Below are 17049 nucleotides of genomic sequence, written 5' to 3' on the forward strand. Positions count from 1 at the left end.
AGGATCTAAAATGCCTTCATCAAACAAGTCCTCTTAGACCATCAGAAATAATTGGAAGTCCATTGAATTACTAATATTAATCACTGACTAGTCAATAGATCAGCAGGAAAGTGAATACATTACCTGTGTCCCCAGGGGGAAAGTGTCTAATTTCTGATCTGGTATACTGTTGCCTTGGGTTGCAGAAGTGCCCATTAGGGAATCCTTTATTTCCCGGTTGGCGAAGGGAATAAAAAGTCCTTTGTTTGAGTCTGTGTTAAAAGAAAAAGCATACAATGAAACACTGATGTCAAAGGCAACATGTCTCATGGAAAGATACTAGAAGTAAAGTCACAGGATCGAGAGCTAGTTCTGGCGCCATCACTTGGAATCCATGTGTACTTGGGCAAATTGCGTAACCTCTCTGAATCTCTCACTTAGTTTGTAAAACAATGATAACAAAACCTAACCTGCTTATCTCTTAGGGCTGAAGTGAGGTTAAAACAAGATAATGGTAATGAAATGGCTTCAAAAAGTATGAAGTGCTCAATAGAAATTAAGAAAAAGGCAAAGAGTTTGCACATTTCCTAAGTGAATAAATAATGAACTTTGAGACTAACTTAACACTCTCCATCTACAGAGGAAGATAGCTGGGAACAGACTCTTGACAGCTTGTATGTCCAGGGCTCTCATCAGCAGTCTACAGTGATTTGTCATTTAAAACCAACATCTTTTGCCTTGATTTCCTTATTTAAAAATGAGAAAGACTAATCAGGATCTATTTTATAGAGAAGAACGCTAAATGCATAGATATCTCAGTATTTTTTGCCTATGATTAGAGCAACAACTTAAAAAAAAAAAAAGGCAAATAAAAACTTCATTTTAGTCCTGGCCACCCTAGAAACTTTTATCAAAAAGAGCTAGTTAGGATTTCTACTACATTATAACACTTGCACAAAAACTTTTGCACATTCTTGATCAATACTTACTAATTGTAGAATTCTGGGATTGGGGGTTTTCTGGGGGAACGTGGATGAAAATAAGAGTTTTCTGATTAGGGAGGTTTTTAATCCAGCAGGATTGTGTAAGAATTAAGATAGTTTTAAAAACTTGAGCCTTAGCCAAACAGTGTCCTCTTCTGCTAGTTCTCATCTGCAGGCTCTGACAACAGAAAGCCCCTAGAAGCCAGGGCGACTGAGAATACAGAGTGAATAAAGACAGCCTTTTGAAAATCCAGCCCTTTAGTCCACTGGGGCTCTAAAATGCATCCAATATCCGAGCTGCTTTCTGAGACTGAAATGTCCTATTATTTCATCACAAGATGCTCTTCCACCATTGTACTTGACAGACTACTTTTCTCAAAGTAACATAAATTCTCAAAGTTTATGTTCTCTGGTTCCTATATCAGTAGTAATAGGGAAAACAAGGTGAAGCAGAATTTCTGGTTTTAACCTTATCCTTAGTAGAAAATGAGAATGGTTACTAAGCTGTGACTTTGGGTTCAGGGCTCCTCTTACCCTTATCCTATGGAACAACACTTACACTCCCATGTGTCCCAGACACTAGCTGCTCCATCCTGATTTTCCTCCATGGTGCTCTCTTCTAGATTCACAAGATCTTTTTCTTTCAACCTACTTCTTATTTCAAGCAAATTACTCAAGGTCTGAACTCTTTCTGAATGCTAGCATAACTTCTCTTTGGTTTCAGCTATCAACAAAATTTAGATGACCCTAAATCTAAATTTCTTAACTCTGATCTCTTTTTCTGTCCAGGCCTAGATTTCTTGAACTGCCCGCCAAACAGTGCCTCACAGACAACTGAAAAGTCAATATTTTCTAAACGAAATCATTATCTTCACTTCCAGGCCTACTTCTTCTAGTGGCCCTCAGATCCACCCCCAACCTGCATCTTAATATAGGCATTATTGCTCACCTAGTCCCTCAAAATAGAAACTTGTTCTTTGACTCTCACTCATCTCATATCCCAATCAATTACCAAGTTCTTTGGAGGAGGGAATCTTTATTTTAATTGAGATATAATTCACATACCATATAATCCACCTTTTTACAGTATACAATTCAGTGATTTTTAATATATTTATAAGTTGTGCAACCATCATCACTATCTAATTTCATCACCCCAAAAGAACCCAATTAGCTGTCACTCTCAATTCTCTCCTCCCTACCAGGCCCTGTCAATATACTCTCTGACCTAATATACTCTCTGCCTATTCTGGATATTTCATGCAAATGGAATAATATTATATTTGCCCTTTTGGGTCTGCTTTCTGTCATTTAACATTGTATTTTCAAGATATACATTGTAGCATGTTTAAGCTGAATAATATGACTTATATGGATATGCCGTATTTTGTTTATCCATTCATTAGTTGGTGGACTTTTGGGCTATAATGTTGCTTTCATGATTGTACAAATCTTTCTGTAGATGTGTTTTCATTTATCTTGAGTATATACCTAGGAGTGGAATTGCTGGGCCAAATGGTAACTCTATGTTTAACTTTCTGAGAAACTGCCAAATTGTTTTCCAAAGAAGCTATATTATTTTATTTTCCCACCAGCAATATGTGAGGGTTCTAATTTCTCCACATCTTCACAATCACTTGTTATCTGTCCTTTTGATTCTAGCCATCCTGGTGGATATCGAAGTAATATCTTCTTATGGTTTTGATTTGCATTTTCCTAAGGGCTAGTGATGTTGAGCATCTTTCATGTGCTTGTTGGCTAGTTGCATATATTTTTTGGAGAAATGCCTACTTAATCCTTTGCCCATTTTCTAATTGGGTTGTTTGTCTTTTTGTTATTGAGTTGTAAGAGCTCTTTATATAGAATGGATACTAGACCCTTGTCAGATATATGATTTTCAATACTTTCATTTTGTGAATTGTCTTTTTGATAATGTCCTTTGAAGTACAAAAGTTTTAATTTTTATGAAATCTAATTAATCTATTTTTCCTTTGGTTGTTATGTTTCTGGTATTATATTCTAGATACAGGCTCATACCTAACAAAGAAAAACTGATGCATTGCTCTGCTGCCATTATGACCAAGCATGTCATTTACCACAATTGGGAAAAATAAGGAAAAAGAAGCGGTTTGCGTTTTGAGATAATTATTTTTCCTGTCTTATACCACAATTTATTTTTTTCTGTAAAAGATATTCAGCACTTAATTCTAAAAGCAAATGTAATTATGAAATTGTCATCTAGTCATGTTTTTACACCCTCATAACTAATGTGATAGAACCATAAGTCAATATATTTTTACCACTGAAAATTGTTTGATATTTGTAATGGCAGAGAAATAGCTTTAAAATGTTGATACAGGTATGAATAACTAATAGTTGGCTACTTCAACTACCAGTAATCATAGCTGGATAAGGCCTTGTTTCACACATTTGGCCAAAAACTTTGCAATCCATGTGAGGTTGAAACAGAGTTGTATTGTCCAGATCCCCTCCAAGAAAGGACTTGTTGCCCAGATATGGGCAACGAAAGCTATTTTGCTCTTCAGAGTCTGCCTCAGCTATAGAGAACTACCTCTTGATGTCATGCCTTTCCACAGGTAGTCTACATCCAGTGACTGAATGAGGCCCAGGCATTTGCCTGGTATGAGACATTCTGAGAGGCAGTCCTTTTTCTAGAGCTCTTGCTCTGCTCAACCTTCCTTCCTCTTTCCTTTCACTGTTGATCTCTAATAAACATCTTGTACTCTAGATTCTGCTGAGATAAATTTTTAAGAGCAGAAATGACTTGTCTAGCACTAGTCTCCAAAATAAATAACAGCAATGAAACTCTAGGAGCTATTTTAGGGCTGGAGGAAAAGAGTTTGTTTTTTTTTTCATGTGTTTAGCTTGAGGGGCTAGAAAGTTATCCGGTGGTAATTCCAGGTGTATATTACTAGTTGGTCAACAGAAATGGGGTACTGGTGCAGGGAGACTGGTACAGGTTGTCAAAGCTAGACCAGTATATTTAAGAGTCATTTATAGGGAGAAAATAAAAGCAAGCTATGGAAAGAGATGAGATCAATAAGAGCAAAGAAGAAGAAAAAAGACAGTCTGAAGACATAGTGTAAGTATGCTTTTTTTTTAGGGGTATGAGGAAAGAGAGAGGAACCTTTGAAAGAGACAAAGATGATGTGGTTAAGATACAGATCCAAGACAGTGGAGCTTCCCTGCTATTCTAAATAATTGGCGAGAGAGCACTGTTTTGCACAACTGAGCTAGTGAAAACTGTTCTCCAGAAAGTTTTCTCCTAGCCTGCGGCAGGACCATTAACATGGCATAACCACCTCAGTCATATTGAATTATTAACAGTGCTTACAGCCACACTCCCCAGGGATCTAGCACAAACATGATTTTCAGTGGAAAGCAAAGCTTTTTAAAGTTTCAAAATAGCAAAATAAATTTTATATTAAAAAAAAATCTAGGCAACAGCTGGAGCTTCTAAGAATCTTTAGAAATGGGCCCTGTATCTAGTAAAGCAGTTTGTTCTTAATAGAGATCGTGCACTTTAAAACATTTTAATTCATGGAGTGAGTCTTTGTGTGCACTAATGATGTAATATAATATAAATGAAGTTTAATTTCACTCATATAAAAGGCAAATTTTACTTCAATGTATCTTTGTCTTTCTGGAAATGGATATATAAATGTTTGTACTGAGAAAAAAGACAGGAAGGCTATATACCATATTAACTGAAATTCACTTTAGGGGACAGGCTTATGAGTAATTAAAATGTTATTCTTCATGCTTTTCACTATTTTCTAAAATTATTGCAATAAAATTTCATTAATTTCAAAATACAAAAGATGCTATTTAAAATGAAATAAAGCAATGCATGGTCCATGACCTATGTGCATTGAGACTTTCAAGAAAGAGAAATAAAAATCATACCTCACTGTGGCCTATTTTATCATGAAAGACTATGAAAATGACCACATGGATAAAAAGTCAGGAAAATAAAATATTATATGTTATAAATTGAAAACCCTTAATGTCTAAACTATGCAGTCAATCTATTAAAGTTATTGCTGGAATTTTAAAGGACTGATTTTTAAAGTTTTTGTATATAATTTAGTACATCCTTCAAAGGGACAGAGGTCTCAACACAGAAGAAAGTTAACTCAAGTAAAAGGTCACCTGATGAGTGCCAGATTAATCCATAAGGGTCCATTGCTTAGTGGAAAGCTTTTTCCTAACCTGTGGCATGACCATTAATGTGGCATAACCACTTTAATCATACTAGAGTACCCACAATGCTTATAGGCAATACAGCATAAACATAAGGAGATTCTGCAGCTGCAAAAGCTCAAGGTAGAGAAGCCCAGAAGGGCCTGGGTGTGGGCTGCATTTATGTAGATGAGTCATGAGTCTCTGGCTAATGAATCAATCACCTTAGCAATGCTAAAGCGTCCTTGGGGATTGGCAGTGCAATTTTCAGGATGTACTAATGATGTAAAGTGATATAAATGAAATTAAACTCTGAGTACAGCTTGTGCTTTGCTGGGTTCTGGCTTAGGCTTGCTCAATAAATGGGGCCCTTCTGGCAGTGAGAAAAAGGAAGTAAAGCATGGTCAGTAAATCTTGTGCTTGCTTCAAATCTATGTTATTTCTCAACTATTTTGTCTTCATCTTACCCAAAATTTGCCATGAAAGCTTAAACAACTAACGTTTTAAGCATTTGTGATTAGAGAAAGAAAGTGTACCAGTTTCAGTCTTGTTATCAACATCAGCACTGACTTTTGATGCAGAGCTCTCACTTGTCACACTGTTTTTCATTGTCTTCTCCCTAGAATGGCCACATAAAATAATTTATTTAAAACTCAAAAGGTTTCTGAGATCACCAGTAAATGCTATTTAGGAAACACTAATTCATGGTGATCACATTTTTTAAATGCTCTAGAACATATTAATTTCAAAAATATTTCAGTTAAAGCCACTTTTAAATTTTATTCATTCATTCATTCATTCATGCATGCATGGCTATAGCTCCTGGTCTTCCTAGGTGATCTCCTATCCAAGTACTAACCAGGCCTGACCCTGCTTAGCTTCCAAGATCAGATGGGATCAGACATGTTCAGGGCGGCACAGCTGTAGACAAAGCCACTTTTTTAAAGCCATATTTTTACTGGTAATATGAGAGAGAAGGAAGATGCAGTTCAGCCTTTAAAGTATGAAAGCCAGAAAATTCAGAACTTAGACATTCTGTTTTCTTGACACCAACTTAAGTCTGAACGACTGAGACAATAAGATATTTTCTTTTAAATTAAAAAGTTCAGGACACAGAAAGGAAAGTTATGCTCCCAAGAATTATACTGGAGACAACTATAGCCATTAGAAAAACAGATAAGAAAGGCAAGTGTTTGCACCTGACTGATGTACTACAGCTAAATTGGGAAGTACAGTAAGTACAGACAACCTAGACTATGAGCCAGGCATTTTACATCCACCATTTCATTTAATCATAAAACCACCCCTATTACCTATTATCTCCATTTTATACATTGAAGGAACTGGAATTCAGAAAGGCTTTAAAAAAAACAACTTTCACCCAAGCTTAGAGAGCTTTTAAGATAATACTGGGCACTTGAGTAACATTTTACCTCTAGTTTTGCAATCATTATATGGTAACTAAACAGAAATATGATGATATTATTTCCCTTACTAGAAAGTTTATTCAATTATACATTAATTTGTCTCTATTTCTATAGTAAACAGCGTACTCCAATGTATTTAAAATTGGAATTAGTTTATAAAATATATATACAAATAATTTTTAAAGAAACATTCTATTTTTTTCCTACTGCAGGGTGAATTTTACTCTATGTAAATTAACCTCAATAAAACCGACTTTAAAAATAGGGAAATGAAAAAAAACAGGGAACTAAAAACAAATAGGGAACTAAGGATGCTTTCCGAGTGTTACATTATAAAATATATAGTGGATTCAGAGCAGAGATAGGGAAAGTCACTGGAAAAGAAAAGGATCTCAGGCCAATAGGCATTGACTCCACTCATTCATCATTCAACAAATTATTTCTTAGTACCTTATATGTTCCAAACACTGTTTTAGGTATTAGATACTGCATAAACAAGACAAGCAAGGTCCTTGCTCTTAAGGAGCTTATGTTCGAGTGGAAAGAAAAGGCAATTTAACAAGCAAACAAATAAAAACTCATTTGGGGAAGAATATTCAACGTTGCAGGGGCATGTTCATGATATCAAATTTAAAATGAGGAAGCAAATTACTATAAAATAAATGTTATATATATTTATTAATTTTATTAATATATTTATAAGTAACATATAATGTCACATATTATTATTATATATAAATACACATACACACACATATATATACCTAAGACTTGGATATTTACCATAGTAGAACTAGTGTATATTTCTGGGTAGTGAGATAAATATGAGTTACTATTTTACTTTTTGTGTTTTTGTGTGTGTTTATTTTCCAAATTCTCAACGATAAACACATATTACTTTTATCTTTAGAAAAAAATACTAATAGATACATATACATGTGTCTATAGGTACACAGATGTCTGGAAGGATGTATACCAAACATCGCTAGTAGTTAACTCTTGGTAGCAAAATATGGGGTGATTTTGACTTTATTCAAGTGTACTTTCCTGTATTATTTAAATTGTTTGTAATGAATTTCTATTTTTCAAAAATAGTAAAGCTACTTTTTTTTAAAGCATGTGTTTTGGGGGTAGAAGATACTGTACCTTATTTTGATAGGATTTTAGTAATAAGGAATAGAAAAATTTACTATTCAGATACTTTAGAGCTTCAAGGTCTATTTACTTTTGGTTTTGTAAATGTTTCCTTTATCATCCTTTAACAAATCTATCTCTAACAACCCTGCCCATGGTAATGTAATCCTCCTAATTTGATAGGAAAAGATAACATACTGATTTATAACTCTACCAAGAAAGAGTTTGTAAGCATTTATGGGGATGATAAGTTATCTTATAGTGTCTCTGTCTATAAGTTTTGAACAACTTCAGAGAATTTATAACAATTATATACAAAGCAGGCCCAATAGTTGCAGAAAGCAGAAATGTTCCCACTAAGGGCTAGATTCTCATGCCAGATAAGTCTCAGTATGTTGAATAGATACTTCTATTCCTGATCTGAGGCTTCTTACAATTTGTGGAGATTTCTGCTTGAAAATGAAGAAAGTTAAGCAAGAATTCACTACTCTCTATGACTAGACAAACTAAAAAAATTCTGTAAAGAATCTTCTTACCTTTTTTCCACCTCTAAAAGAAAATTTTCACTGTTACCCAACTGACTAAAATGCAGCTTGGCAGCTTTTCTCTCACTTTCTCGTACGGCTCGGTCATCTGGAGGCAAAAATGGTGATTTGAGCATATTTCTTTTTTGGAGTAAACAATAGTGAGTCAGAAAACCAAATTCACAGAGTAAAAACCAAAGACTAGTCTTATCCTTTATTAGAGACAGGTCACAAAATAATGCTATTATGTTGTCACTAGAGTAAGTAGTAACTCAGGGAAACTACACAGATACCATAGCAACAACTGCCACATAGGTGTAACCAAACATGTAGGGAAGTAGAGCCTAGGCAGCAAACAATCCAAATGGCCGAATCTGAAAGCTGAAAGTCTCACTATTTCTGAAGGACTTCATTTAGTTTCCCTACAATAACTTTCCCAGGGGCATATGAAATCAAATTTTATATCAGTAAATGTATACTGAAGAATAAAATGATAAAGAAATATAGACTAGCTCATTTGAAGGCATATCTATTGTTCCTTGCCAATTAAGCCCAAAGAGTTGTATTCATTTTCTATTGCTAATGTGGTTGCAAAGTTGGGGCACCGGGAAAAAAAAGTCTCAACCTGGAAATTTTTGTTGGGGAGGAAGTGGTGGTGAAACCATCAACTAAAGAAAACTAAAGCTGGAAGTGACTGATAAAATCATAGATTGTCATTCAATAATAAAAGGACCTGTCATACATCCTGCCAACAAAAGGGTTACATAAATATTGACTAATAAACAAATATATCCTGCCAGTGCACACTCTGGGCCAACATCCAAACGGTTAGGAGACAGCTGGTTTAAAGTAAGATTCTGGGGCAGGGAACAGAGGAGGAAAGTCTCACCCAGTTTCTCCAGAGTTTGTAGTGTGTACACAGCAAAGAGCCTATAATCTGTATCTTTCCTGACAACAGGATTGAGTCTCAAATCTAGTTCTTTGAGGAAGGGTAAAGGCTGTAGGCGGGACACTTCCACTAATGAAGGAATGTTGTTATAATATAAATTCAGGTCTTGGAGTGAACATAAATACTGGATGCCCTGCAAGGAAAAGACCACATTATGAAACTGCACGTTGGTAAGGACTAGGAATCCCACAAAGAAATGTGAAAATATATCTATTACTTTCTATCTTTAAACATGTAACTCGATTCACCCATGAGAAAGGCAGAGTTGAAACTCCCATTTCGTTGTCTGAGAATAAGAACACTGCAGCCCATGGGCAATGAATGTTCTACACGTTAAATAATTCACAGATATCACACATCTCCTTCTTTAGGAAATCTGACATTTAAATGTCTGCAGTCAATTCTCTACTGCTGTTGCTCCCTAATCACTTTCCCAGTCCAATCCATCCCAATAGTAGCCAGGCCAAGTCACTTTTGTACTTCTCTCACCCTTGCCACAACCATTCTCCTGACCCCAGAAGCACCTCGATTTATATAAGAGGTAGGCAAAAGAGATGGTTCTGGGGCATGGTGGAAAAAAAATGTGTGTGTGTGTGTGCGCACGTGCATGCATGCGCTGTGTCCTTATATTTCAATGCTTCAATTTTAGGGTCAGTGGACTATATGGGAAAATAAAACGATGTTATCTCCAGGTCTTTCCTCCTGGACCACTCTGGAACTCCTCTTGTATTTTCTTCAAACTTCAGAGTTAGTGCCACAAAAGCAAGTTATCCTTCTTCAGTTATCTTTCTATGGCTTGAGCAACACACCCCTCCTCTCCATTTATTTGGCGACTGGGAAATTCACGAGGAAAAGCCACAGTCTTCCTCCTATGCTGAAACCTACTACTAACAATAGTTGTTTACTTTTCATGTATTTGGCTAGTTATCTGTTTTGCCCAACACTAAATTTTAGGACAATACTTCAAAACATACATATATGTATAATCACATACTTTTAGTAGTAAAAATGCCTACCATAAAAGGAACTCAGTCATTGAGAGTTATTTCGGAAAGGTAAAATTATTTTCTATCGTGTATTTATAAAATAATGTTTTTATTTTTCTCTCATTTAAAATTACCATTTTCTCATTACAGGAAATTTAGAAAACTCAAAGATATATACAAAACATTTCCAGTAGAACCCTTTTACACTTTGATGCATTTCTTTATGGCTTTTTTCAATTCTATTAACTTTTTTATTGTGAAAGGGTCAGTGGTTAGAATAGTTATCAGTGCCTTTGGCCCCACTCTCAGGGCAGTATATCATTAGGACTCTCTCTAAAGGTGTCTAATGCCCCAGTTCAAGTAATCTTTTAATGTTTTTCAGTGTAAAAGTCAAGGAAATGACTTCTAATCTCCTCCCACTTTTCCCAGTTGGCATAACTTCATATATTCCCCAAAGTTACACTAAAAATAATTACAAAACATTTCCCCCTGGGAAATCTAAGTAGAACGATTATGAGTGGCTAGAGATGAACATATGCAGATAAATCACAGGTGCAAAAAATGTAAAAAACTAACATTTACTAAGTGCTTCCAATATGTCAGGCACTGTACCAGGAGTCTTATATATGTTATATGTAATTACATATGCTAACTTGCTTCATCCTCATAACATTTTTTCAACCCATTTCATAGAACTGAAAAGAAAGGGAGTATAAAAACAAATTACAGCAATGTTCACTCAATTTCTTTAGCCTGAGAAAGAACAAATAAAAATATATGTGAAAAAAGGAGACCTTAGCAACTCTGAACTAATACTTTCTGAATCTGATGGGCCAAAAACAAATGGCTGCTACCAAATAGCATAGAGTCCAAGGTCAACGTGGAGTTTTTGCTTTTAGAGTCCTAGATGGAAATTTTATCTTTGGCTTCCTTTTTTAGGGCCCTTAGTTTTTGAGCTTGATATTGGGTCTAGATCATGTTGTTGAACAAATATCCCCTAAGAAGTGCAAAACTGGGAGAATAATCTAGGGGATCATGAACTAATCCTAGATAGCATCTGAGAGTCTTTCACCTTCTTCAATCTTGCAAAGAAGGGCTTTATCAAGATAGGACCATTAATTTAAAATAAATAAATAATGAAAAATAAAAATAAAAAGACCACACACACACACACACACACACACACACACACAGCCAGGTACAAAACTAAGCAAAATGGGGACATGTGGAAGAATCACCATTTGGGGGAGTACCACAAAGAAAACAAAATTTCCATCTCTGTGTGTACATGCTTATGTCTTTAGAGACCTTTGTGTGTGTTTGCTAATCCTCACACTGTTCAATCCTGCTCCTGCTTACTTTTCTGCTTCGCTCTCTGCTCAACCATCCTCTGACCTGGAAATTTTTGTTTTCGAGACCACCATTTTTTCCTCCTCCTTGAAAAACTCCAGAGTAACAACCTAGTCCAGGGTTTCTCCATGTGCCAACATCTTCAGAATCCCCTGAGTATGTCCTGAGCCCACCCAAGACCTACTAACTCAGAACCTCTCTCAGAGTAGGGACCAAAATTCTATACTTTTATAAGTGCTCCCTATAATTTTTTTACACACATTAAAATTTGAACTGTTGCTCTAGACTGTGATAGTTTAATAGAGTTTTCCCTGAACATAAAAAAAAGAATTTTGCTCAATATTTTATAATAAAAAAATTTCAAACATGGAGCAAAGTTGAAAGAATTTTATAGTAAATAATAAAAATTTAGTAAATATTAAAATTTTTTTTAAAAGAGCCTATATTCCCCAGACTGACATTATTTATCTCTTCCTTCTTCCTGTCAAAAAATAAATAAATTGGGATGAACTGGCTGGTCAAAGAATACAGAACTTACCTTCAGACTAGTGATCAAATTTCTTGATAAATCTAAGGATCGGAGGTTTTTAAAATTTCTGAAGGCGTCACCAATGGAATGGATTTTTCCAGCATAAGATCCCTGCAATGAAAGAGACTCCACCAGTTCTGAAAAGAGATCATCAGTAGATGTATTATGACCTCTGCTTGGATAAACAGCAGAGTCAATGAAAATAGACCTTCCTTCCTCCCATATCCCACCTGTGAAAGGCCCTACATCCAAGGCTCATAAGATCAGAACTTCCTTTTAAAAGCAGCAACATGGTCTAATGCAGTCATACTAAGTGTTGGTTTTACAGAGACCTTGATTTCTCTAATTACCCTGAAGGACATAGTATAAGTCTCCAAAAGTTCTCAAAACAAAATTTAAAAAGAAATTCAGAAATCCCACTGCTAGAATTTAGTCAAATAGATAATACTCACAAAATTTTGCTGGGATATATAATATATACCACAAGGATGTCAATTGCAGAAAAGTTTTAGGATAGTGAAAGAGAGAGAGAGAGAGACAGACCCAAGAGAAAGAAGAAGAAATAAAGAAAGAAAGAAAGAAAGAAAGAAAGAAAGAAAAGAAGAAAGAGGAAGGAAAGGAAGGAAGGAAGGAAGGAAGGAAGGCAGTAAGCGTAAGATCATCGCGTCATCCCACCTCGCCTCCCTCCCTCACTCCCTCCCTCCCTCCCCTCCCCCCCCCCCCCTCCCGCCCGCCTCCCTCCCCCCCAGAAAGAAAGAAAACTGTCAAAGGGTCCATCAGTAGAAAGGTAGAACTAGATGTCCTAAATAACAGTACATTGATACAATGGACAATGTACTAGATCTGTGACCTCGTACATGTCACTTAAATTCTCTGTACATTAGTTTCCTCATCTGTAAAAGGAAAATAATAATGGTACTTAACTGATAAGGTGTCGTAGGATTAAATATATATATATATATATATATATATATATATATATATAATTTAGAACAGTGTAAGACACAAGGTGAGTTGCTATATATATGTGTTATATATATGCTATATATATGCAGTCATTAAAGAGAATGAGGTAGATTTGTAGATGCTCATATGGAAAGATCTCCAAGACATTAGGTGATGGGAAAGTGTGATTGTGTATGTGTGTGTAACTGTGTAGATAGATGAGTCAACTAGATTTCTTTTTTTTTTAATTTATTTTTATTATTGTGACATTGGTTAATGAAATTTAGTAAGTTTCAGGTAGACAATTCAACAGTAATATATATATATATATATATTGCATTGTGTGTTCACTGCCCATAGTTAGATTTCTTTCTGTCACCACATATTTGATCACTTTTACCCCATCTTCCTCCCCCCACCCTCTGGTAACCACTAGTCTATTGTCAATGTCCATGAGTCTCTGTTTGTCCAGTTAGTTGGTTGCTTTTAGGTTTATATCCCACATATAAGTGATATCATGTGGTTTTCAACATTTTCTGTCTGGCTTATTTCACTTAGCGTGATTATCTCAAGGTCCATCCATGTTGTTGCAAATGGCAGTGTTTCATCTCTTCTTATAGCTGAGTAATATTCCATTGTGTATATGTACCACATCTTCTTTATCCAATCATTTGTTGTAGGACACTTCGATTGCTTCCATGTACTGGCGACCATTAATAATGCCACTATGAACATCGGTGTACAAATATCTTTTTGGATATGGGTTTTCAAGTATTTGGGGTAAATACCCAGTAGAGGGATTGCTGGATCATATGGTAGATCAATTCCTAGTTTTCTGAGAAAACTCCATACTGTTTTCCATAGTGGCTGTACCAATCTGCAGTCCCACCAGCAGTATATGAGGGTTCCTTTTTCTCTGTATCCTCTCCAACACTTATTACTTGTCCTTTTGATAACAGCTATTCAAACAGGTGTGAGATGGTATCTTATTGTGGTTTTGATTTGTATTTCCCTAATCGCTAGTGATGTTAAACATCTTTTCATATGTTTGTTGGCCATCTGTATGTCTTCTTGGGAGAAGTGTCTGTTCAGGTCCTCTGCCCATTTTTCAATTGGACTGTTTGTTTTCAACTAGACTTCTAACAGCACTGAAAAGAGAAGAATCTTAAAATTGTCAATAGGAACTCACTGGCAAGTGTGTGGTGGGCCAAACAGAATAACAGTCAAAACTGGAAGGAGATTCTGCAGGATCTAATTTGCAGGTGAGTGCCAGGGGACTGTATTGAAATAAGGTTTTAAGGTGCTGAAGTAGTCTGGGTCCTGTAAACTAAAAAGCAATAAACTGAAGATCTCTTTCAAGACAATATACACACCAGGGAGAAATTAGTGGGAGTAGAGTCCACATTGACTGGGACAGAGAAATAGGTCAGGAATGAGAAAGTCCAGATACAAGTGTGGGATGGAAGGCAAGATGCCAGATCTCAGGAAGCATATTTTTAGTACTTTGTGAACACAACAGAAGAGGAACCTTCAAAATCTTGAAACTAGAAAAGCTATTCTGTCCACTCTTCTCATTTAAAAGTACAGGAAAATTTACTGCACTTAAACAAAGAGCCAAGAAAAGGATTATGGTCATATTTTTATGAGGTTATTATTAAAAAAAAAAGGAACAGAATAACATCCCTAAAGAATTAAAGCACTACAGAAAATTAAATCCACAAAACAAATTAAAATCATAACTTAATCTTTCCCAACAAGCTAAAAGACATCATAACAAACTGTAGCAGTTCTCAAAGTGTGGGTGCCTAGGCCCCTGGAGGTCCTTAGGACACATACAGGGGTCCACAAAATCAAAACTATTTTTAAAAATTATTTTCATAATAATATTAAAATATAATCTTTTTGCTGTGTTGACATGTGCAATTATGGAGCAAATGCGAAAACTACTGAGGCTTAGAATAAATCAAGGCAGTGACAACAAACTTCATTCATAGTTATTGTATTCTTCACCACTGTATGCTTGCAGTTTTTTTAAGAAGCCAGTTACACTTAAGAATGCCCTTGAAAAAGCAGTAAAAAGATCGTGCTTTTGTGCTGATTAAAGCCTCATGCGCTCTGCCAGCAATAAGCTCTCCTTCCTCTAAAAAAATAACAGTAAAAATGGTTAATTTTATTAAATCTTGACCCTTGAGTACATGTCATTTTTATACTGTGTGACTAAATAGGAAGTATGCATGACGTACTTCTTCCTAATAACGGAAGTGTGGTGGATGCCTTGAGGAAAAACACTTGTATGATTTCTGAGATGTCAACTGAATTAGCCGCTTTTTTATGGAATATAAGTTTTACTTGAAAAAGCCTGACAAACCATAGTTATTCAGACCTGATATCTGGCAGAAATTTTATTTAAAATAACAAAATAAGCCTGTTGCTTGAGGAAAACAATTGATAGTAATTATTGTCAATTATAACACTTGAACTTCCAAGCATAAGTTAGAATTTTGGAAAACTTCTATTTGCCACTATGAACTTGACAGTTTTCCAATATTCAATGACTTTAAATAAGATTGGTGATGATATTGATAAGTATGATTTTTAAATCTTATATAATTAAATTTATCAATATTTGGGATAGCTACACAACTTAGCCAGTTAATACTTTTTTAAATGACCAATGCATGATGTTACAAAATCACAATTCTCCGAAAAGGCTATTAAAATACTCCTTCCTTTCCAACTACATATCTGTGTGAGGCAGAGTTTTTAAAAAATATATTTCAATCAAAACAGCATATCACAACATACCATACAGAAGCAGATATGAGAATCTGGCTGTCTTCAATTAAGACATTCAAAGATTTGTAAGAATATAAAACAATGTGATTATTCTATTTTTTATTTTAGAAAATAGTTATTTTTCAAAAATATTATTTATGTTAACACAATGGGTATGTTAACATTACCTTTTAATGAGTTCATAAATAAATATTTTAAATTTTTCTCAGTTTCAGTCTCAAATAGGGTAAATATTACTAACTATAGTCCACATTAATAAAAGCTCTTTGAAATCCTCAATTATTTTTAAGAGTGTAAAGGAATCCCAGGACCAAAAAGTTTGAGAATTCCTGAAAAATATAAATTAGAATTAGAAAAATTCAGAAAGAGTATTGGAAAGAAAAGGAAGATTTGAAAATAGAGAAGACAGAACTCAAGAAATAATAAAAATTAAATTAAAAGGTCATTTCAGAAATGAAGACCAGAACAAAAACAAACAAAAAAACAATAGAACAATTCCACTTCTGGGTATATATCCAAAGAATTAGAAGCAAAGACTCTAACAGATATTCGTGCACTCATATTCATAGCAGCATTATTCATAATAGCCAAAAGGTGGACAAAACCCAAATGCTCACTGATGGGTGAATGGATAAACAAAATGTGGTATATACATACAGTGAAACTTTATTCAGCCTAAAAAAGGAAGAAAAGTCTGACACATGCTAAAACATGGGTGAACCCTGACGACATTAAGCTAAATGAAATGAGCAAGGCACAGTAGGACAAATATTGTGTGAATCCATTTATGTGAAATACCTAGAATATTCAAATTCACAGAGACAGGAAGTAGAGATAGTTGCCAGAAGCTGAGGGTAGGTGGTATTAGGGAGTTATTGTTTAAAGAGTACAGAGTTGCAGTTTGGGAAGATGAAAAAGTTCTGGATATGGATGGTGGTGATGGCTGCACAACAGTGTAAATAATGTCACTGAACTGAACACTTAAAATGGTTAAAATGGTAAGTTTTATGTTATGTTTATTTTACCACAGTTTTTAAAAAATAGAAAATGTCTTAAAATAAATATATGGGAAGGAAAACTGTTTTAAGACTACAAAGAAATGGAGTATAGTCATATAATGGAATACTACTCAGGAAAATGAAAGAATGAGATACACAACATCCAAAACATTATACTGAAAGAAGCCAGACACACGAGTATATACTGTATGGTTCTAGTTATAAGAAATTCAAGAACAGGAAAAA

The 17049-nt window shown here is 35.0% G+C and overlaps 1 protein-coding gene and 1 pseudogene across 1 annotated transcript in view; both read right to left on the bottom strand.

The window, feature by feature from the left end:
* Nucleotides 1-17049, bottom strand: part of LRRC36 (leucine rich repeat containing 36) — a 41541-nt gene that overhangs the window by 17312 nt on the left and 7180 nt on the right. Inside the window, exons 2-6 of the mRNA XM_016163620.2 lie at nucleotides 12074-12201; nucleotides 9140-9332; nucleotides 8263-8359; nucleotides 5702-5784; nucleotides 124-251 (exon numbers count right to left, since the gene is read on the bottom strand). Of these exons, the coding sequence (XP_016019106.2) occupies nucleotides 124-251; nucleotides 5702-5784; nucleotides 8263-8359; nucleotides 9140-9332; nucleotides 12074-12201 (629 nt within the window). The remainder of the gene's footprint in view (nucleotides 1-123; nucleotides 252-5701; nucleotides 5785-8262; nucleotides 8360-9139; nucleotides 9333-12073; nucleotides 12202-17049) is intronic.
* On the bottom strand, nucleotides 5976-6094 carry LOC118611866 (annotated as a pseudogene).

Source organism: Rousettus aegyptiacus, unplaced genomic scaffold, assembly GCF_014176215.1.
Source record: "Rousettus aegyptiacus isolate mRouAeg1 unplaced genomic scaffold, mRouAeg1.p scaffold_m13_p_14, whole genome shotgun sequence".
Lineage (NCBI taxonomy): Eukaryota > Metazoa > Chordata > Mammalia > Chiroptera > Pteropodidae > Rousettus > Rousettus aegyptiacus.